This window comes from Corvus moneduloides, chromosome 9 (assembly GCF_009650955.1).
Source record: "Corvus moneduloides isolate bCorMon1 chromosome 9, bCorMon1.pri, whole genome shotgun sequence".
Classification (NCBI taxonomy): Eukaryota; Metazoa; Chordata; class Aves; order Passeriformes; family Corvidae; genus Corvus; species Corvus moneduloides.
Window position 1 is genome coordinate 6,792,673 of NC_045484.1, and position 23,353 is coordinate 6,816,025.

The 23,353-nt window shown below is 40.3% G+C and overlaps 1 protein-coding gene across 6 annotated transcripts in view; it reads left to right on the forward strand.

Moving 5' to 3' along the window:
* Positions 1-21,737, forward strand: part of SUCO (SUN domain containing ossification factor) — a 40,230-nt gene extending 18,493 nt beyond the window's left edge. For 2 of the 6 annotated variants that reach the window (XM_032117921.1, XM_032117917.1), the window contains 20 exons: positions 353-493; positions 665-815; positions 1,751-1,871; positions 2,103-2,227; positions 2,704-2,771; positions 3,404-3,511; positions 4,491-4,596; positions 6,544-6,564; positions 6,799-6,854; positions 7,790-7,881; positions 8,336-8,401; positions 10,679-10,753; positions 11,248-11,344; positions 12,274-13,428; positions 14,248-14,335; positions 16,879-16,983; positions 17,925-18,079; positions 18,425-18,516; positions 19,596-19,651; positions 19,809-21,737. In XM_032117921.1, the coding sequence (XP_031973812.1) occupies positions 353-493; positions 665-815; positions 1,751-1,871; positions 2,103-2,227; positions 2,704-2,771; positions 3,404-3,511; positions 4,491-4,596; positions 6,544-6,564; positions 6,799-6,854; positions 7,790-7,881; positions 8,336-8,401; positions 10,679-10,753; positions 11,248-11,344; positions 12,274-13,428; positions 14,248-14,335; positions 16,879-16,983; positions 17,925-18,079; positions 18,425-18,516; positions 19,596-19,651; positions 19,809-20,255 (3,325 nt within the window). In that variant the 3' untranslated portion in view covers positions 20,256-21,737. The remainder of the gene's footprint in view (positions 1-352; positions 494-664; positions 816-1,750; positions 1,872-2,102; positions 2,228-2,703; positions 2,772-3,403; positions 3,512-4,490; positions 4,597-6,543; positions 6,565-6,798; positions 6,855-7,789; positions 7,882-8,335; positions 8,402-10,678; positions 10,754-11,247; positions 11,345-12,273; positions 13,429-14,247; positions 14,336-16,878; positions 16,984-17,924; positions 18,080-18,424; positions 18,517-19,595; positions 19,652-19,808) is intronic. The other 4 variants (XM_032117919.1, XM_032117918.1, XM_032117920.1 and 1 more) reach the window with 4 other exon arrangements.
* Positions 21,738-23,353: the final 1,616 nt, after the last annotated feature.

Below are 23,353 nucleotides of genomic sequence, written 5' to 3' on the forward strand. Positions count from 1 at the left end.
AGGGAAAAGAAAATTGCTGGCAGCCAGGTAACTGTGAACCTGTTGTTAGTTTGTAGTGATTATGGGAAGAATTATCCATTGCAGTGTTTGATAAGATGTTAGATGAGAGTTCAGGGAGATGAGAAGCCTGTTTTGAGTTCCTTTCTGGAACAAACAGGCTGGAAAAAGAAATTCTATTCTTTCATGGGTACAACTGAGAATGCAATACCACAAGTACAGCATACTTCATTTTTCTTAATTATTTCTGTGAGACTCTTACTTTATTAAAACTTTCAAATATCTTTGTGGTTGATTTTCAGGGTTACTTGTATTATCAGAAGGCTAAAAAAGCATGTTGTTTGTTTCCCTTCAGTGCAATAGAGAATTCCCATGCTGATATCCCTGTAGTCAGCTCTAGTGAAGCTGAGCAGTCAGAACCTGACTGTGATATTGGTGGGACACTTGAGGCTGACCCTCAGAGTGAGCCTTCCTCTTTTGTCAGTCCACCAGAGAGGTGAGTATCCAAGCAGGTTGTGTGTGACTCTGAATACTTTAAAGGTAGTTGTTCTTTTCTGTGCTGGCTTTGCAACAAACATTTGCATGTGCTTGCTTAATCTACATATTTGTGTGTGTTTAATTGCATGTGGCTGATCATGTTATAGATCCTGATACTCTAAACTTTCAGCCTTGCAGGCCAACATATAGAGAACATATCATCTTCACATGGCAAGGGCAAGAAGACAAAATCTGAGTTTGAGTCAAAAGTTTCAGCAGCTGAAAAGGGGGCGGATGAGCAAAAATCTGCTCTGAATGCTTCGGAGAACTTAAAAAGAGAGGTAAGCAGTGCTGGTATCCCCTCAGTACATACAGGAGCCTAAAGCGCTTCTTTAGGTTATCACCACTGAGAAAAAAAGTGGTGTGGTTTTATTCTGTCCCAGAAGTACTACTTGGCCCTTGTTAAAGTGGGATATGTAGCTAGTCAGGCCTTACATGCTTAACTATATGACTTTTTTCATGCTCTGATTGTGAGGTGCTTCCTAAAGCTTGTATTTTTTAGATACAATGACTAAGGCCATGGCAATACCAGTTTTTGCTATTTTAGGATCATGTTTAAACTGTCATTCGGCAACTACCTTTAAAATATTGTCTACAAAATAACCTCTACCCTTGAAATATCTACCAAAAAATTTTCACTCATCTGGTGGTGTGCTGAAAATGTGTTTGTACAAAAGAGAAGTTAATGAAATAGAATAACATACAGTTTAGTTGACAGGGGTTTTGCTTTGCCAGGCAAATCCAAAACATTATTTCTGAGATACTTAAACATGGTTTCTTTAATGTTTAATCGTTCTGCTGTTTTTGAGATGTTCAGAAGTTCCAGGGAACCTCTGGAATTCTGTCATGACAAGCATTCATGTTTAAAGATTTTTGCTACAGGGAAAACTTTCTTCATTAGGAAGAGGAAAAGCAAAAATTGGGAAGAAAATGCAGGTGTTGGAGACAGAAGGCTTACATTTTATTTAAAATGTATTAGCTTAGCTGCAAAAATTGCCAGTATTTCAGTGGAATAATCCGTAATTCTGAGAGAAAATCATCGCATGTTTTTTCTGGCTTATAATCTTGCTTACATTGGCTCTAAGTTGTTAACACGGGTGCAAATGATGTGTCTGCCCTTGACTTGATCAGAGCATGCTTTGTTTTTTGAAGTTCATCTTTGTTTTCATTGTTGGTCCTGAAAAATATTCACAATTGGTGGTTGTTTCTTCTGCAGAAAGACTTTAAGAAGACAGGAGAAATTGACCCTACATCAGTAATAACTCCAAAGGACCCTGGAGACATTCCAACATTTGATGAATGGAAGAAGAAAGTCATGGAAGTGGAGAAAGAAAAGAGTAAGTTCAGGATTCATTAGTTTGGACTAAATACAGACCACTGTCATCTTGTACTAGAGCTGAATAGTGAGACTGTCTCAATTTGGAATGCAGCCTGGAACTTCATTTTTCTGCTAGAACTACAAAATTAATAGCCTTCATTATATAAAAGCAGTGAGCAGAAGTTCCTGACAGTGAAAATACTGTTTGTTTGTGTGGTTTGTTATAGGAGCAGTATTTTCTTGTTCCTAGGTCAGTCAATGCACCCTTCTGCTGTTGGTGGGCAGCATTCCACTAAAAAGGTCCAGAAAAACAGGAATAACTATGCGTCTGTAGAGTGTGGTGCCAAAATTCTGGCAGCAAATCCAGAGGCAAAGGTAAGCATTTACTAATTATTATTGTGCATTATGTTAGTGTACTGTTATGCAACAAGTAGCACAAAGTACACTTAACACTGATTTGTGAAGTTGTTATTCTACGTTTGGGTTTATTGGGATTTTAATTTATCAAAATAGGACATAAACAGTGATCTGTGCCTTTTTTAAGAGGGATTGCTATAGAGAACTTGATGTCTTTAAGTGAAATCAGAAAATGGGAGCAGAGTCTACTTCCTACAGAAATTAATACAACTTTGTTCAGTTGTTCAAAGAGCTCACCGTAGTAAATAATCTGTGTTTGCCCCAAAGTAGTATGGCATATGATGTCCTGGATATTATCTTGCTTAGAATGTTGTGAAACTTGATACTAGTCTAAAAACCTATTTTCAAACTTATTTTTGGAAAGAGGGGAAAAATCCTTGGTGTTGTTGGTATCTACCATGCCATTTAAAATACTAATTTTTTTCTTTATACAGAGCACTTCAGCTATTTTGATGGAAAACATGGACCTTTATATGCTCAATCCTTGCAGTACTAAAATCTGGTAGGTTCCTGAGGTTCACTTTTATGACAGGCGTGATTACAGTTTTCCGCTGCTGTGGGACTGAATGTGTCCTGTGGGACTGACTTGACCTTGGTGTGTTGCTGCTTGGAATGAGTGTGTGAGGAGCTTTGACAGAATTAGCACAAGATGTTTTATTATGTCTCCCGTAGAAATGTAGCTCTTGTATTGAGAACTAATATTAAGGTGATATTTTTATTTACCTTAATATGTGAAAATTTTGCATAATTATCATGGCAGATAAAGCACTTGGGCATTCAAATAAAGATTTTTGATTTCTTTCTCTGACTGTCAACTAATTGTAGGACAGGTGAACAGAATTTACCATATATTAATTGGTACTTCAGATGTGATTTAAATTATGTTTGCTGTCCTTGGTTTTTAGCTCTGTGACTTAGTGCCTTTGAGCAGAAAATGGATGAAGCTCTTGTAGCTGCAGGTGCTACCTAGAGTTACTAAAGTTCAGGAAAGCACCACCAGTGATTCTTATGGTACAGCATTTTTGTAGTGTCCTCCTTATACCCAGTGGAGGATGTGGTAATGAGGTAAAGGGCTGAAGATTGTAACTGCAGAAGGAGAAGTCTTTTCTTAAAATATTTTCTTTTGTCTTTAAGGTTTGTTGTTGAGCTCTGTGAACCAGTCCAAGTAAAGCAGTTTGACATTGCAAATCATGAATTATTCTCTTCCACTCCTAAAGACTTTCTGGTGTCAATTAGTGACAGGTATGTAATCTAAACTCATCCTTCTGAATGAAAAAAATGAAATGATTACTAGATGCAAGGCTTTATTAAGCACGGGCTGTGTATGCTTGTTATTATGCAAAGTGTAATGTAGTGTGAAGTCACACGAATTTTCTTTGTTTTGTGTATATTGTCAGTTGCTAGCAGTTTTTTCCTTTGCTGCCTTAAGAATGAAAAGGAAAAATTTGTTGACAAGTAGCAGTGAAGGAGCAGAATTTATACAGTAGCTGGATAGTGGATGGCAGATTATAAAATGCCTTAATAAAATGCTGCTGAGGATTTGGGCTGTCTCCTCCCTTGTCATTCAGACCATTTTCACATGGTTTGAGCTGTCTTCAATGCTGAACTCTGTTCAAAAATACACAAATTATTTTAAAAGAAACAAGAGCAGTATACTATTGAGAAATTGGAAGGGGGTAAGAGTGCTACAGATTGGCCAGATGGCTGCTTAGAGGGTGGCTTTATGATGATTTAGGCAGTGTTGTGCCCCCACTGCTTTCTGCAGTGAGCAGATAATTCTGGTCTGTGAATGAACAGACATTCACAGTGCTTCAGAAAAAATCCCTTTCTTCTTGGGTGCCTAAAGCATGTAGGGTTAGACTTCCAACACTTGGTCTGTTGTGTAGTTCTACCTCTGCTTTGCTCAGTTTTCTACTGCTTGCTTACAGTAATACAACCTGTCATCTGTTGTGTTCTTACCTGGGGTGGCTTCATTGTAGACTGGCTGAATTTCAGTAATTGGATCAAGTCTGGGGTTTTGTGCTTCAAGAGCTTGCACATTGCTGTAAGTGTGTGAGGAGGTTCTGCTGATGTTTTGTGTTGGGAACGTTGCTGCTATCTTGCAGCTGGAAAGAACAGAATGTATTTCTTCTCTGGAAAGGCATTAGGGGAAACTTTGGCAAATACCTGTAAACAGTGAGTTCCTGCATTTCATTACCTGACTCCATTGTTTCCTTTCTAGGTATCCAACAAACAAATGGATTAAATTAGGTACTTTCCATGCCAGAGATGAGAGAAATGTCCAGAGCTTTCCTCTGGATGAACAGATGTATGCAAAATATGTTAAGGTAACTTAATACTGCAAAAGCATCCATGCTCCTCAGGGAAGGAAGGGTTTGCTGGGCTTCCCCTGTATAACAGCATCCAGAGAAATGTGTTATCAAAGCCTACCTTACCATTAATTGCCCTTGGTTAATTAGTGGCCCCAACTGGGGTTGTCTGTGTACTAAATTCTTGTCACGGTAATGAGCCTATTACCTTCCTCACTTTGGTAATTGAGAGGATCTTGGGAAGCCCCTTGCGTCCAAGTACATACTTAGTTGACACCTGAATTAAGAAAAATCTAGACAATGTTCTGTTCTATTTGACTTAACCAACTGTCCCCTGAATGTAAGATCAGAAGAATCTTGACCTATTTTGTTGCTTGGCTGTACCTGCTTTACATATATACACATATCTGTATCTATCTATCTAGATAGATATATATATACACACACACACACACTGCACACTCACTCTCTGGAGCAAAATCAGGATATGCATATTTCTTGGTATTTTTTACTGTGTTGTACTGTACACTTCAGTGAATCTGAAAGTGTAAGTGGTTGAACCTTGGTTCTCATTATAGACTCCAAGTGCAGTTTTGCAGTTATTCAGTCATAACTCTGACTCTGGCAAATTATTTATGCTCACTGCTACTGGAGCATTGCCATGATACCTCCACCTTCAAAACAGTTTGCATTAAACTATCTTTACTTGGGAGACTCAAAGGGAATAATACTCCATAAATAATTAATGTGGTGCGTGAACTTGGATAAAAGCTTTTGTGAAAATTTTGGATTGTAGCGAAGGTTTGAATTCAAATAAAATACAGACCTTTTAGGTCTTCTTCAGTGATGTGTTACCTTCCAACTATGGTATTGCCAAAAAAAAAAAAACTAGTTTGTGCTCCTTAATTATGCTTTGTGCTTTTATGAAGAAGTAGCTATGAATGATAATTGTCTAACCTCTCTACCCAGAAATTCTGCATGAGTCACAGAATAGAGATTTCATTTATTTTTAATTCTGTTTTCTGGCTGAATTAATGCCTTAAGGTAGCTGCCATTGTCACTGAAGTTCCAGAATTCCAGTAGATGCTGCAGCACTTAGTCCCTTGGTGGATACAGTGCTCTGCCTTGAATAATACAGCATGGTAAAATTTCCAAAGGTTTGTTCTTGTAATGTTTTCACTTTATAGTACAAAAAGTAAACAAGTTCTGAGTATGTCTAGTCTACAGAAGGAGTCTAAAACGTTTTCAAAAAGTAAAATTTTTTGAAGTAGTTTACTGAACTTGTATCAAAAACGGTGGAATTTTTTGTAAACGTGATTTTATGGGAATATTTGTCTTGGTCTCACTTGCAGATTACTCCAGTGCTTCAGTGATAGTGTCTACATAGTGGTTTAATTAATGTGTTCTACACTTGCAATTAATTCAGATTAAGTAAATACCAGTGTGTAGTCAAGGTTGCACTAGAAAGACACAGATGACTGAAGCTTTCAAGTCTGTCATCAGCTGCTCTATTTCTTGCAGTTGTGCTTCTCTAAATTGAAGTATTTTGTACTGAATTGAAGCAGTGGCAGTACATATAGAGTGCATGCTACATGGGTTTGTTTCTCCTTTTGAGTCACTTTCTGTAATCTATGCTCTTTAAGGGGAAAAATACACTTAGTACCTTTAACACACTTCAGTATTCTATCTGCAATCATGCTGTCCTGAAAAATTGAATAACTTAAATTCCCTAATAAAACACTTGTTGCATGTTACCTTCAATCTGCAAGGTACAAGGGCTAAATGAAATCTTGCTACCCAAGGCAGATGAAGTAGTATTACAACTTAATCCTTCACAGCTTGTCATCTTAGGCATTTATAGTACTGAATTAAACCCAGCAGGACTCTGTAGTTGCCTGTGGCATGTGTTCAGCCTTTGTACTGACATCTACTTTTTTTTTTTTTATTTCCTTTCTCTCGCTTCAGATGTTCATCAAGTACATAAAGGTTAGCAACCTCTTCTTTTGGAGTGATGGATGCATGGGGCTGGGGGTGTTCTCTGCTGCGGCTCAGCTCTTTAATGCATGGCAAGAGTAAATCTTTGGTTTCTTCTGCTGTGGGCAATCTGCAACTCCCTTGAGTAAACAAAACTTGCAATTTCAAGATTGAATGTATATGTTAAGTGAACTCTTGACTCTGTGAGTCTTTGAGGTTTTATTTTAAATACCTTTTATTCTTTAGGTGGAGTTGATATCACACTTTGGATCAGAACATTTTTGTCCTTTAAGTCTTATAAGGTAATACTTTGTGTTTTGCTTAGTCTTTCTACCTCCTTGCAATGAGGATTAGTGTGTTTTCATAATAGTTGGGCAACAATTCCAATTTTCAATTGCAATTATTTGTAAGTATTGTGAATTGAAGTAGTTGCCTGACTTGCCTTCTGTGTAGTGTCTTTCACATCTGTTTAAAGAAGCTTTGAGTCTTTTTATTTGCTTCTCCAGTATGTAAGGAATAGTTTATATTGGGGGGGGAGGGGAGGAAACAGGAGCCTTGAGCAACTTTACAGCAGGACATGAGCATTTCCAGGCTGACCAAGCAAAACGGGGAGCAAGTGGTGAACTAAAAAGAGCAGGTGTGGTGAGTGCTGTGTTGCTTGGTGCCACAGGTGCATGCAGTCAGTAATGCTTGGAATGTCTGAGTAGAAACACCTGTGAATTTGTAATTCAGAGAATCATCACCCTCTGTACTGCTCCTAAAAAACGGGTTTTGAACCTGGGAGGTCTCTAGTGTTAGAAGTCAAACCATATTTTTAGTTCACAAGACTGCTTTAAATTGGATTATTTTGATTTAATTTTGGCAGAATAGGTCAAAGAGAATATGGTATGCAAAGTGAGGTAGTTCTGAATAGATATTCCTAAAGCAAGTCAAAAGTGAAGCTGAAGAGGAGGTGTAAGCTCATGGAAAGCTAAAGACAAGGAAGTCTAGGTATGAGTTTAAAAGGAAGAAAAAAGACTCTTTGGAATTAGGATGAAAAACAGGATCTTGTTTCAGTTCTGCAGGGGACTTCGTAGATACAACTTAGAGAAAATAAACATCCCTGCTGCTTGATTCTAGTTAACTGACTGCACCTACTGTATCTCTAATTTATTTGTTATATAAAGGTATATACTGCTTATCAATTATGTCCCATGATTACTAATAATAGGCTTTTATTTTAAAACTTTTATCATAGAGTATTTGGTACTAGCATGGTTGAAGAGTATGAAGAAATAGCTGATTCTCAGTATCAGTCTGAACGACAGGAACTGTTTGATGAAGATTATGGTAAGCAAATATTTCGTGCATTTTTAGCCATTCAGACAGCTCTTGTGCTGGTTTGGTGGCTCATCACTTCCTGCATATGATAGAAGATTTGACTTCTGAATTTGCTTGTTGACAGTATCTCAGTATTTCTGGGCTTTTCCAACAATCCCTTTAAGTTTTAAACAATGTGTTTGATGTAGCTATGTGGATTATAATAATAAGTTTGTTTTACTTGGCAGAATAGACAATCTCTTCACATGCTGACAGTAGTTAAGGATTACTAAAATAGAGAAGCTCACACAAAACAGATCTATTCTTAGTGTCCATTTCAGTTTGTAATCTGTCCTCTGTGGTTTTATTTCTATGCTGTCAAATCCACATCATTGAATTATATGTTAAATCTTGAGGTTTATATTCTTTGCCCATGACACATTAAATTTTTAATAGTCACAAGTTGTTCTATTTTTATACATAGATTATCTGTTGGATTACAACACAGGGGAAGAAAAATCTTCAAAAAATCTTCTTGGTTCTGCTACAAGTGAGTATGATTTATTAGAAAAAGTTGTTGCTGTGCTTAAAACAAGATGTGCTAACTGAAATTGGAATATCATTTTGTCATGCAACATCTACAACTTTCATATTCTGCTGAAACAATTTATTGTGATTCTTGTTTAGTTCCATAGGAATAATTAAAAATTTGAAGCTGGGGGATCATTCTTAGGGTTCTAAAAATGAATTTTCAATTTGTAAGGATATCTATTTTGTGGCAACTTGTTTTCTGTACTTAAGGATTCTGTGTACTGAAAAGAATGTGAAAGTTGCACAGGGCTGTAAATGGCCAGGACTAAAGTGTTGTTGAACCTTAGTTATTTGGAACTTGGAAATCTGTATTTAATTAAAGTGCTTAACTTACAGGAGGCAATACAAAGATTTACTTTGTACAACTTTAGGGGGGGAGGGAAGGATGGAGAATACTATTTCTGAGAAGGCTTTATGTAAATGTTGTAATTTATGTTCTTCATGAGGGCTGTGTGGTTTTTTGAGAGCACTAAAGGTTCTTGACTGTCTCTTCTTGCTTTTCCCATTGGAAAACCTCCAGGTGTAGGGTTTGTTTGGCTAAGAATGCTTGAATATTCAGTTTTAATGATCTTCTTCACTCCTGAATTATTCAGGCTACTGTCACATCCACACACCATTTTCTAAAGAGCTCTTGCACTGTACAATTCTTCCTTCTGTCCCAGCTAATGAAGATTTGTTATTGGAGTGTAGATTTGCACTCAGTTAATGCTGTTTGGAGTCAGGCTTTACTTTCATCCTGTAGTGGATCAGAGCTACAGAAATCTTTCATACTTTTTTCTAGAACATTGTTGTCTCCTGAGAATAAGGTCATGGCTAGTAACATTCACAGCTTAGAACAGTTTTCAAAAGGGAACTAGATAGTGGAAAAAGCAGTTTATTTCTAAATGTGGGCTTCTTCACAGATGAGATAAAGCAGTAAATTCTTCCCTGACACTGCTTATCTCTTATTTGTGACTTTCAGACTTCCTATTTTCGAGCTATCTTGATGATGCATATTCACATGATCTGTCAGCAAGGGCAGTATTACAGGTTTATATTCACTGTTTCAACAATGCAGTAACTTTTCATTTAATTTTTTAGACTACTAAAGCTAAGATTAAAAGATTTGAAGCACCTGTTGCTGATGGTGCTCAGCTGTCTCTCTAATGCACTGAAACATTGCAGTGACCATTATTTAGTTCTGGCTGGTGGATTTTGTTATTGAGACCTTTCCTCTGTCAGGGTGGTCAGTCCTCTTTTGGAAGGAGGAGAGTTTTTGGGTGTTGGTTTTTTGTGGTTTTTTAATATGTACATAGACAAACGTGACAGACTTCCATTTTGCATCTTAAATGTAGAGTGAGGAAGAGGGTCCTCTGAGGGAGGGGTTCTCAGACTTTTAATCTCATAAGAAGCATTCTGCAGTCTTCCACGAATCTTAACCTTGGAGGGTGGCTCACTGTTCTTTCTCCTGCCATTCTCCCAGATTGTAAAGCTTCTCCACCAACTCCGTATTCTCCCTCATTTTCTGCTTCTCCATCAATAGTAAGAAACCATGCATAGCTCAAGTTTAGCATCTTTTGACTATTACGACTTTTCACAGAATACAAACCCAGATAAATAACATGAATCAGGAATGCAGTTTCTGACATGCTCTGGAGGCATCAAAGGCAGAATCAAAGTTTTGAACACGACTTCCTGGAGCCCAAGGAATTTGTCATTACTACTAAAATGCCTCTTTCACATTATGACCTTGGCCATGTGACATACACTGCTATATGTTGGTGGGTGGGAGAGAAATGAGCAAAATCAAGCCAGCTTCTGTGTGTTTACAATATGGTGCTCTTTACCCAATTCTCACCTTCTAAATAAGCCTGGCAATTATGTTTGTTTTCAATATCAAGACCAAAGAGTAGCTGTATTTAATATCTGTGCTGATGTAGAGCAGGCCCTCTTGGAATTTACTTCTGTGAATTCAGAGGGGAGAGGAACTGTTCTACTTAACAGGTCCTTAAAATAAATATATGCGTAAGCCAGGTATGTGGATGTTGTTGATACAGGTTTTCAAATAGAGGTTTCTAGCTTGTACACTTACCTTTAAAAGAAACAGCTGCCTCCAGTGTAATGGAATGACCAGATGTTTTTATGTCCTTACACTGATTCGTTTCGAGCAAGTATTGCAAAAGAGCAGATTTCTCAGTGCTGGTGATCTCTGGGCCCTCTGAAAGTACTCTTGTTGAGTCGTTGTTGTCTCTTTTAGATGCTATCCTAAGTATGGTGAACATTGCTGCTAATATGCTTGGAGCCAAAACTGAAGAGTCATCTGAAACTGAAGGTAGTGTAGTTTTTTTAGATGAAAAGCATTCTGGAAAGTTTTCATGTCTTTAAGTTTTTTTTGGTGAGGAGTTGGATGGTCTATGTTTAAATGACTTTTTTTCACCTGTTGTGGCACACCTGATTAGTGCCATAGAACCTAGTGACTGTGAAAAGTGGAACAAAGATGCTGAATTTGCTGAGAAAAAAACCCATACAAAGATGACACATATGCTTGTTCAGCTTTATTTGGAGATCTTTGCTCTCTGTTTCACCCAAGTTAAGTTGTAAAGTCCTAACTTGCTGCTGCTTTCTGGAAGTGTTTTGAGACTGTCCACAACATCACATTCATAAACTCAGTAGCATTTTCATGTAAAGAACTTTGGATGACATCTACAATTAATTTGGTAGTGCAGTTAATAATAACCCCCCCAATAATAAACCTAAACCTCAGAATATGTTGAAAACAAAGATGGTTCTTGAATTTCTGTGTTCACATTTTCCTCCTTCCTGCAGCAGGGAACAAAAGTGTGTCCGAAAATGTCACTGCCACCCCTGCAACTTCAACAGCTGCACCAAGACTGCCTGAACCAACACCTGTTCCTTCACCAGAGTAAGTGATTGCTCTTGGTGTTTTTGTAATGTGCTCCAAGCAGAGACTAACGTGTGCCAGTCTGCAGTCTTTGGTAGTAGAATGCTCAGGTATGGCATGCAGACTTAAACAAATGAAAAGGCAAGTATTTGGTAAAATCTGTAAGTATGGTAATTGCACTAACCAGAGAAATTTGTTTTAGTTACTGTTTATTATAGCTATTTCCATTATGACATGTTTTATTTTGGCACAGAAACTGACTTAATACTGCTTAATGCCACTTTTGTGGTCTTCTGCAAGGGACACTAATTAGGAATGTAAATTGTATTGCTGAAACTTCCGTTAAATTATATTGACAAAATTCTGGTTTAGAAGCTTATACTTCAGTAGACTTTCCTTAATGAAAATATGTATACAAATGTACAGATTGAGGTTGAGAAGTTCTATATAGATTTTCTATTGTTTTTCAGTTGATTACAATTGCTGATAATTTGGCTGCTTAGGGCCAAGACTACCTCTTGAATGTTAAGACATGAGTTCTGCTGTATTTAGTGTTTTTATGGTTTTCTATCACTCTTGCTGTGAGACTGAGGAAGGTCAATGGGAACATTGTGATTGTTGCATTTGAAGATTGCATCATCAGAGTAAGACGCTTGCTGTGTAAGAAATGGTATTTGAACTGGTGACAGTTTTCAGGGGTGAGGGAAGGGGCAATATCTAATTGAGAAGGCTTGCTGTTTAAGCGGCAGGGGTTGAAATAATGTGTTTGCCTATTGGGAATGAAAATCACCAGAAAAAATACTATCTTGCAGGATTTTGGTCTCCAGACTGGCCTTTGGTCACTGGACTAAGCTTTGCTAATTTTCTGAAAGATTCTATTTTCACAGTCTTCTAGAGCAAGGATGTAAAACTGTTGAACTAACACCTCAACTTTAACTCTTCTGTTCTAGACTTGTTACTACTGATATTCCCCAGATAGAGAAAGAGCAGTTAATGGTGGATTTGACTAAAGAAAGCCCAATTGTTCAGCTAGTGCAAGAGTATGAAGAAGATACAAGCCAGTCCACAGTAACTTTGCTGTCCAGTGATGACCAGGAAGAGGAAGCATTGGCATGGTTTGAACTGGAGACAGAGAAGTACTGCTGTGACATGGCAGCAGTGTGCTGTATTTCCACCTTCTCAGAATACCTGTTTAAGTGGTGCTCAGTTGCAGCAGCCATGCATCGGCAGCACAGTAAAACTGGAGGTGAGGAAAGGCCACGTTACCCTGTGGATGTGCAGCAGCCACAGCCAGCTCTGACTGAATCTACCCAGACAGCAGTAGGGGAGCCTCTGCCTGAGCAGTTGGACAGCAAAGCTGAGAAACCCCCTGGGTCTGTTGTTGCAGTTGACTTCAGTGCAGTCCATGAGGAGATCAGTAATGAGACCACAGAGTCCATTGAGCTGGAGCCAAGCCATCCTCAAACTGTCTCTCAGTCCCTCCTCCTGGAAGTTACTTCTCGAGTTAAGCCATCCCCCACAACAGACATGGTGTTGGAGCCTGCAAAAGAAGACTCAGGCCAGGTAGCACCAAGGGCAACTCCCCAGGTGGATGTGCGTGAGCTCAGCATTGAAACAGAAAAAGCTGAGAGCTCAGTTGTAGAAGAAAGCCCTGAGACCAGTGTGGCCACTGAGGTAAAGGAGATGAGCACAAGAGAGACTGTTGCTACTCCAGTGATTTCAAAGCCTACAGAGACTGTCCTGCAGCCTGAAAGCACAGTGGGCATAGTAGCCAGCGATGCTGTGGAAGGAAAGGAGAGCGTTCCAGAAGTGCAGAAACCTGTTTTGCCTCCTGTCGAGTCTCCAGTATCTGCTGAGACAAAGGAGGACGATCAGGCAGCTGAAGAAGCTTTGATGGCAATTCCGGTCTCGGGGGGACCTCAGAGAACAGCTACAGATTTCTATGCTGAGCTGCAGAATTCCACAGACCTGGGCTATGCCAATGGGAACCTTGTTCATGGATCCAATCAAAAGGAGTCAGTCTTCATGCGCCTGAACAATCGCATCAAGGCCCTGGAAGTCAACATGTCCCTCAGCAGCCGCTACTTGGAAGAACTCAGTCAGAGGTGAGTCTGAGAATGATTGGTAGGAGTCCAGCCTATGAAAAATAGTACAGGGGAAAGCTGGGCAGAGTGTAGATCAGAGTGTAAAGCTCTATGGAAAACTGAGAAAAGGACCCAGGCCTAGGTGGCTGTTGGAGTTACTCTGTGTGAGACAGGGCTTCCCTCTTTGTATTTCAGATACAATCCCGTTTAATTTATTTTGAGGAATATTGCTGTGGGTTTTTTAAAAGGATAAAGTCTTGTCAGGATGTAGGCACTAATCCTGCCCATAATTTATTCTACAAAAGGCACATCCTTCTGTTACTGTTGAACTGAATGTCACAGACCTACAATGCCTTTTAAATTTAATTGTTTCCACTTAAAGTACCCTGTTATCTGTAATAACTCTGGTTGCATAAGTGACTGTGGAGAGGGAACCAAGAGCTTTTTGTGAAGGATGTATCTGTGTATTAGTGTTTATCTGTGGTGTTCCTTAGCCACAGGCGAGTGGGGAAATGTACCCATTTCAGAAATGGTTCCAAAGAGGGGGCTCACAGTTATATTTACTGCGCAAAGTGAATTCAGTAAATTGGCACTAAGCTTGAAAGTGTTGAAATAGATTTGACCATAACTTTGGGGGGGGGGGGAAACACCCCACAACCATAGAAAAAGACACATCTTTTCTGTTTGTGAGATTTAAAAGCAGATACCACTTGATGCTTAAATAAAGCTCTTTGGGCAAAGGGAAGGTTTTTTGCTGGCATAGTTATGTTTTCTGAAGACAAGTCTAAGCTGAGGAGTTTTGTGCACTAGTATTTCAGCCTTAAACACTTTCTGTTTTAGGTACCGAAAACAAATGGAAGAAATGCAGAAGGCTTTCAATAAAACAATAATAAAACTTCAGAACACCTCAAGAATAGCAGAAGAACAGGTATGGTTTGTTTGGAGTACTTAAGTCTTTTCCTAATTAGGAAGGCTTACTTTTAATGGAAAGTTGCACAGAGGTGCAGAAATCCTCTTTCAGTTGAGCTGTATATATGCCTTTTAAAAGCATCTGTTCCATGGTTCCCTATTTTTCTCCATAATAAGATTTTTAGATGTGTTCCCCATTGTTTTAGAATAAAGCTATTTTTTCTGATTTTGTACTTGAAGAAAAGATCAGTTGTCAGCTGGTAATGGCTAAAACTCTTCAATGTCTTTGTCAATGAAAAAGTTATCCAGGTCAGTTCCAACCCTTGTTTCTTGGTTGTGACTGCACTCAAAACAAATTTTTTAACTTGGTTGGTTTTTCAAAACTAATTTAAATTCTGGATTGACAATTTCCCTCTGCTGCTGAAGATACTGAACCTGTAGAAAGGCAGAGGGGTACAGTAATGGCTTAGGCCAAATTTGCATTTAAAGGTGTAGTAATGTAATAAAAGCTTTAATTCATTCTTTAAAATGTGTTTTTTCCCTGCTCTGCCATCCTGGCTTTCCTGAGCAGCTATGAAATAAAGCAGTAACTGCTGTGCTAAACATTCACTAAAGCAGCTGTGCATGTGGCTGTTGTGGTTTGACGCAGCTAAGTGTCAAGCACGCAAAATCTGTTCTTTTCGTAAGGGGAAAATAAGAAAATATTGAGGAAAACTAGAGAGCTGCGAGGCAAAACAGGTTCTAACTTAAACGGCTGCAATACAAAGAAAGAGTTTTATTACTAATAGAATTAAAAGTAAAAAGAAACAGCAAGAAATTAAAGCAAACCTCTTCCCCCCTTTCCAGCACTTTCTTCCCTTTACCCAACTCGCACAAAGGACAACAGAACATGGGATTTTAGTCAGTGTTGCAGTTCTTGATAAGTCTCTTTCTTATGCTTAAGGAAAAAAGGGGTTTTTTTCTGCTTCGCATGGTTCCCAAACTGCCACCAACAGCAGACCCACCCGGAAAGAAACAATCTGCTGTGGTGTAAAACATCTCTTCCATGAAAAATCTCACAGTTCCTTCACACTGACAAACATAGGCTATCACATGGGGTTATTAATCTTTTTAAGGATGAGTTATTTTGACCTGAACACAAAGGCTTTCTTTGCCACAAGTCTCTAAAAGCCTCTCAATGCTTCTATGTAGCCTGGCATAGGCACTCCTAACAATCTTTATGGGCCACACATGAGTTCTCCATCCCCCCATCTACTTCAAATGGATCAAAGAGACAAACAGTTTGTGGTATTACAGTTTCTTACCACAGCATGTAAGAAGTTTTTTTAAGCTACGCACGAGAATCGTGGCACTGCCCTCTTTTCTCCTGTCGCCATGTTCAGCTTTGTATCGCACAACTCACTTTCTCTTTCTCTCTGGCTCTGAAACCACCATGTTGAAAAGTGTCCTTGTTCAGGCTTTATGGTGGAGAAAGCCTCATTGCCTTTGTGCTGCTGGCTGCATGGTGTCATCTTCAGTTTGGCATGAAGTGTGCTGGCTGCAGACAGGAGGCTCTGCCGGCTCCCATTGGCTCTGCCAGCTCCACATGGAGAGGAGAGGATAAGGACCCGCTGGTCCCAAGAGGCCGTGCTGGATGGGTTTAGCTGTGTGGCAGTCCATGGCTGGTTTTAGCTGCCTGTGGCTCTGGGATAGTTCCCCCCCAGCAACCCAGGGTCCGTGCTGCGGAGTTGGGAAAAGGGAGGGGGGGGGGCAGGGGCCCCAGTGGGGCCCGGAGGCTCCGAGGCCCCCCCACCTTCCGGCAGGCAAGCTGGAACAAAAAGAATTCCCACCTTTCCGTGTGGTTTAAATATGTAAATTGTAAATATGTAATTGTAAATTGTGAGAAACCTTGAACTCAGGTTCAACCCACTACAGTGGCATAGCAGACTTGATCTTTCAAATTATCTGAAAGTTTCTGAAATGCAGTCCTAGGTCTGTAGTTTGTTCACCCATCAACAATGAAGAAAATAGCAGCTTTCATGTATTGTCTTTTCTGGGTTGGGTTTGGGTTTTTTTGGAAGAGTATCAGCACTGGTCAGTCTGAGGTGCTCCTCTTGGTTAGTCTCCCCTTCTCATAGGATTTAGAGTCCTCTTAGGGCTCTTCCCAGGGAGCAGTTGTTAGCTGCAAATGAGTTGTTCCTGGCTGGTTTGGGCTCCTGTCATTGACTGGCTGCCTGGCCCTGGAACAGCAGCTGTACATCAGTCCTTAGACTGGAGCTCTGCATGGTCAGCTGTATGTGTTTTCTGGGGCCTCCTGACGGTGACTGTGGAGCTGGCTGCTCACTCTGCCTGTGATGAGGACAGCAGAAGTCACTCTAATGAAATGCACCTGGCATAACGTTAGGAAATGTTACTTAACAAACGAAAATGTTACGTGAACACTGTGTTGAAAACAACGCTGGACAGGCCATGTGGCTACTGAGTGCCTGGCTGTGTCAAACAGAACACTAATTCGGTAGCCATGAGTGCATGAGACAGTGGGAACCTGGCAACTGATGGCATGCTTATGACTGTTCACCACAGGATCAGCGTCAGACAGAGGCAATCCAGCTGTTGCAAGCACAGCTCACCAACATGACTCAGCTGGCTTCCAACCTGTCAGCGACTGTGGCGGAACTAAAACGTGAGGTAATCACACTTCAGCAGTGTGGCATGAGAACTCAAAGGAAATAGATGCATAAACACATCTCTGTTTGAAGAGACCAGAGTCCTCAAATAAGGTTTTAAATTGTCTGTAGTGTTGCTTTCAGCCAACTTTAGCTACAAATTTGAATAACTGGGGCTGTCTTGTGCACAACAAAATTGGTAATAATTACTGCAGACCCACTAGGCCCTGTGATTGTAGTCTGAGCTAAGGTACCCTTCTCCTTTCCCCACTGGCTATTGTTATCTTTAGAGATTAGGGGAATCTTGGCAACAATAATAGGAATGTTTTTTCTCAAATGTGTATGTTCTGCCTGCCTGGCATTTCAATAATAAGCAGTACCATAAACATGACCTTCTATATTTTGTGCCTATTGCCAAAGACCTTCCTTGAACTGACACTTAGTAAGACTCCTCCTTTGATGCTTGACTGGCTAAGCTCCTGTTTATGAGTGCTGTGGTTAGTGAAACAACATTGAATCAAGTGATTATAATTGTATTCTGTGAAGTACTGCAGTGTCAGCTGGTAAAAAGCATAGTTTAGATTTGCCATAGTATTGTATCCATGTCAGCAGTGAACCAGAGAAGTTACTTTCTGAGCATGTTTTCTTATGGGAAGTGTATTGCTTTCAGGGAGGTTTGGATGCTCTTGGCAAGGAGTGGCAGCTTCTCCAGTTATGCTGGTACTGGAGACAGGGAAATCTTGTCCTGTTAGCAGCTAATGGGATTTGGCCTTCACTCCTTGAATGCTGCACAGCCAATAGACTGCATCAAACCTCTGAAAAATTACTCAAATGTCAACAAGTTCAGTGAAATTAAAGAAAAGTGAGTTGAGAACATAGCATTTGTCTTTTAAAGCTTAAAACATAAGAATAGCAATATAATGGAGTTGTTCTGTCTTCAACGATTGTCTCAAATCCCTGCAGGTTTCTGATCGCCAGACTTACCTGGTGATTTCGCTGGTTCTCTGCCTCATTCTGGGCTTGGTGCTTTTTGTGCAGCGGTGCAGGAGCCCTTCTCAGTTCTGTGAAGATTACCTCTCAAAAATTCCCAAAAGCAATCACTACCCAAGCCCCAAAAGGTAAGGTACTTATATTCGAAACTTAATTATTCTTTCAGCTTTTTCTGTTTCCTAAGTCTGCTGGTACTGACACATCTGCTTTAATTCTGAGTTTTCTTTCTGCACACTGAGAATTGATAGCAAAGAGCTATCGATCATAACTCTCTCCTAGGAGCATTTTGGGGCTACTATGGTTAACAAATATGCCTTGATAACTTGTTGCAAGCATAGTACTGTATCTGCCAGGCTTTCTTGGGCACCTCAGCAAATAGTTCTGTCTTTCTGCCAAGAATGCCTCTTAATGAGAAATGTGTATGACAAAGTCCCGAGAAAAATGTGTTTAAAAAGCTTTCTGGAATTTCCTAGGTGTTTTTCCTCCTATGATGATATGAATTTGAAAAGAAGAACTTCCCTTCCACTGGTCAGATCACAGTCTTTTCAGCTAGCTGGTAAAGAAGGTATTATTTGTATCATACATCTGGTCTCTGGTGTTGCTCTTAGTGCTGCACAATGTGTGTGTAGTTCATGTATGTGTTCTGTAAGACAAGGTGGTTTGTGAACAAGTTACCAACTGCTCACAGAACTATGCTAAATTATGCTAAAACCTTAAATGCAGTTTTTGCCATCAGTTTTTTTTTTTGCTCTGCAAATGTTTTTTGGGGGGTAGGAGCAGTCAATGCAGGCACTCAGGTCTGCAAAGCTTGCAGAAAGTAGCTTTTTTTTTTTGTTCTTGTAAATGCCAGATGTGGGAAGTCCTGATAGCTATGTTTTAAACTTGGCAGGTATTTAGGATTCAAATTTAGCAACTGCAGTAAGAAAATTTAGACCATTTATCTTGGCTTAGGTATGAGGAATGATCTGGTCTTTTCAGTATTCATAGTAGACTTGGGACAACTGATTTTGATTTCTTAGGAGTGTCGTGCAAAACCAAGTGTTGCAGATCATAGTAACTACCAAGAATGCTGCTGACACAGCTCTTCAGGCTGCAGCAAACTTGCCTCACAGATTATTGTACTGTGAATAAAACTGCATTAAAACTTGAGTTGGGAATGTGATGCAGTGAACACCAACTATTTTTTTTCAAAACTACACTTTTCCCAAATTCTCCCCTGCTGTGGTCTCATGTCAGTCTGAACATCTGCCTCGTTGGCAAGTGCACATCTGTGTTGTCAGGGGCAGGCTGCACGTGAAACACTGTTACACTGGTAGCAGTTTGGTTTCCTAGACTTCAACTTTTGCTGACTCTTGCTCCTTTTCCCCAAAGGATGTTCTCTGTACTTCTCCCATGGCCATATCTATCAGAAAGCCGAGTGTTTGTGTGTGTCACTGACAGCTGCCATGACAGCACAGGGGAATTTCTCTGTGTGCTGACTTTACTTTCAGTGTTTGTGTTGTGCCCCCCTTAACTTAAAAACAGAGGGAGGAAAAAAAGTGCCTGATAAGTGGAGTATTTTGTTGTGCTGCTGTTTAGTTGGGATTGTGTTGCTCTAGAACTGGCAGTGTCAGGACTGCTAAGTGTGTGTTCCCTCTCTTACAGTGGATCCAGAGGATCTGTACATTGTGGAGCCCCTGAAGTTTTCCCCAGAGAAAAAGGTACTGTGCTGTGGGGAGGGAACTAGTGGGGCTGAGGTGTTCCTGCTGGCAGGTGGTGCACATCTCAGCTGCTCTCCCTGCTGGTTCCTAGGCTTGGCCTGGATGCTCTGCTTGACTTCCAGAACTTCACTGTTTCTTTTTTCACTTGTGGTTTCAGAAGAAGCGTTGCAAGTACAAAAGTGAAAAACCAGAGACTATTAAGCCGGCAACAGAGCCTCTGCACCCAATAGCCAACGGGGAGATCAAAGGAAGGAAGCCCTTCACAAACCAGAGGGACTTCTCTAACATTGGGGAGGTTTATCACTCTTCCTATAAGGGCCCTCCATCCGAAGGAAGCTCTGAAACATCGTCGCAGTCTGAGGAGTCCTATTTTTGTGGCATTTCAGCGTGTACGAGTCTGTGCAACGGGCAGACCCAAAAGACAAAAACTGAGAAGAGGGCTATAAAACGAAGACGGTCGAAAGTTTCAGACCAAGGGAAGCTCATAAACACTCTAATACAGACTAAGTCGGGGTCAATGCCAAGTCTGCATGACATAATCAAAGGAAACAAAGATATAACAGTGGGAACACTTGGTGTCACAACAGTTTCTGGACACATCTAAACCTAGCTGAACTTCTCAAACAGGAGAGTGTTTGTTCGTTTGAGAACAGTCTGTGGTATTCTGTGGAAGGATAGTGGGAGACGAAGAACTCAACTCATTGGAAAGTATTCAGAAATTTGGTTTCTGCCTTTTTAAATAGATGGGATTGTGTCAATCTTGGCTATAAGCTGCAGCTTTACAAGGCTGATAATTTCCTATGAGAACAGCTTGGGGGGAGGGAGGGCAGGGTTCATTTTATAAAGGTTTTTTTTCACAGTTCTTGGGGCAGAGATTTTTTGAAACCCAGTTTGTTGGGTGGAATAGGGATAAAAGCCTAATCCTCTTCCTTTAGCTTTGTTCCTATTTCTTGCACCTTCCCATATTTATGTGCCTTTTGTCTATTTATAATGCCACTGGAAGAGGGGAGATACAATTGTTTGTCATTTGATTTATTTTGTAATTTCTCTAGCTTTTTTTGAAGATGCAACACTACAGTGCTGTAAAGGGACATGTGTCAGCCTTCAGCTGGACTTAGTAATGTGGACTGAATACTGTAAAAATACCAATAGATGGACTTGCCTGACTAGATTCTTGTTGTGCAAACTCTGTTGAGGAAAATCTCTCATGAGGGATGGCAACTGTGTTATTTGCACCTTCAGTCACAATCGGAGCTTAGTCTGATGTGCGAAATCAGTGACGGTGGCTCTTCAGGATTTCCTGTGCGCGATGGAATCTGAGGCTGAGGAATGCATTTGTCACCTGCATGGCCTGCTGCAGTTCTCTGGAGGAAGTGGATGAGGAATGCTCACTGTTGTGCTGAGCTCAGGGAAAGCTCAGCTGAAGAATGTGAGGGTGCATTCTCAGAGCCTGCTCTGGTGGCTGTGTTGAGCTTGCAAAGCCTGGGAGCTGCAGCTGTCGGGCTGGTTCACAGTGGGTGTTTCCATAACGTTTGCTTTTGTATTGGCTAACAAATGTGCAGTGTTGGTATGGTTGGTATTTCATACTCAAGTGTTTTTTATTTTGACTGTGACTGTATATTTGGATACTATAGGATGTGTGGTTGCTAAACTGTTGAGTGTGGTTCTGAGTGAGTGGAACAAAAGGTTATTCTTTTTGACAGGTGTTACAGGTTCACATTGTACAAAATAAGTTAACTTATTGAGCACTTTTAGTGGTACCCTTTTTAATAGATCTAATGCCTTTCCTGGGTATTGTACGTAATGTGACTTATTTAAAGCCTTTGTTTTTTTGCTGCTTTCTTGTTAGTTTATGAATACTTTAAAGTGATGTACTCTTAAGAGTTGATCTGCACAATTAGCCAGTCAGAGCACATGAACCAGACGTGTTGAACATGAATTCAGAAGGGTGTCAAACCTGGATGAAGATAATTCATACCACCAGAGTGCAGCATCCAATGTTGTGGAGCAAGAGTATGTAACTACAGAGCTGTAGTGCCATTAGAAACTGTGAATTTCCAAATAAATCTGAACACTTTGTCTTTCATTTACTGGCATTTTTTCCTTTGAAAATGAAACTTGTGAGTTACGTTCTTTGAGAAGGACTAGTCTTTATATTTCAGTCCAGGGCTAGGACTTGGGATCCTTTGGGCTGTAGTAAGGAGTTCATAAACTTATCAGCCTGGATGTGTTATTCTGTTTAGAAAAAGAAAAGTGTGGGGGAATGGATTCTGAAGGCTGAGTGGTGCTTTGTCTGAAAGGTCAGGAACTGTGGCCCTGTGACACTGCTGGAAAGGTTTCCAGCAGGGTCAGTTCATACCTTGCCCTGGGGGATCCCTGCATGTGGTGGCTTTCTGTGAGGAGGACTGCATGAAGTGACCTCTTGGTACTCAGAGCTAAGGCTTGTGAAGGATAAAAAAAGACCATGAAAGGAAAGTTAGAGGTCATTATCTCAAACCAGAGTTTTCAGCTTCAAGTTTGCCCCTTACTGGTCCCTCCCCCTCTAACTTATTTCTATCAAGCACAGCAGGACTGTGTGCAGCCAAAATGCCAAATTCACAGGCTGGCCAGTATCTGCTGGTCAGAGGAGACTTCCCCAGCACTGAGTTCTCACTTGAGTGTCTCAGGACTCTGCTTCATCATAGCACTATGATTTAAAAATATAATTGAATGTGGAGTTTGCTGAGGGAGGAGAGTGTTGGGTGTTTTTGGGGGGGAGCGTGTGTAAGAAACGGGTACCTTTATTGCCCAGGCAACCACTGGGCTTTTCTCTTTGGTAAGAATCACCTGAAGCTGGGTGTGACTGAATTCTAAAACAGCCCATGTTGACTCTCTGTGAACTAAAGACTCTCAGATCTACACTATGCTGATAAATGAGACTGCATGTTGAAATCCTAAGCACATGTTTAGATTTCCAAGTTAACAATTCCAGATGTGAAACCAAATGCATTCTAAACTGGTCTCTTAATACCCTGCTCTCTTTATACATTTTAAAAACTGGGCATGACTTAGGTCTAAGGAGTTGATGCATTGTGTGGAAAAATACCAGTGATAAAGCTTGTCCTGTAATGAACATGTGGGAAGTGTGCCATGGGAATAACACATCTGAAGGAACCTACAAGGGCCAATTATGCTTTTGCAGACTTGAGAACGTGTTCTGGCAGGAGACTGGAGACTGAACTACAGCATCCACCTGCTGCTGGTGGAAGCTTTTAGTGATCTAACCACTTTAAAAAAAAAAGTTCTCTTATCATCAGGTTATTACTGCTTAATGTTTTCCTTTCATGTGGGGTCTTGAGTCATTTTCTACTTGCAGTTTTATTAATGTCACACAATCTGGCTTTCAAAATTAGAATTTTTTAGAATCAAGTCTCTTAAATTGGTTATGGATTTTGTGTAGGGATAGTAGTTTCTAATGAAGACAGTTTATACATCTCAAATTCCTGTGTGGTGTGGATACTTACATGGAGGGACAATCTTACAATATTGCATACTAAGGTTGGACAGCCGTTGGTGTAAAGAAGCCAGTGTGTATGCTGGAGTGAGGATGGTGTCCTTCAGTCCAGGCAGGCCCTGAGCCCAAGGTCAAAAAAATCTTTAATGCAGAGGTTTCCATGTGAGGATGGATAGGTGCAAACACACACCTTGTGTGAGTTGCTGGCT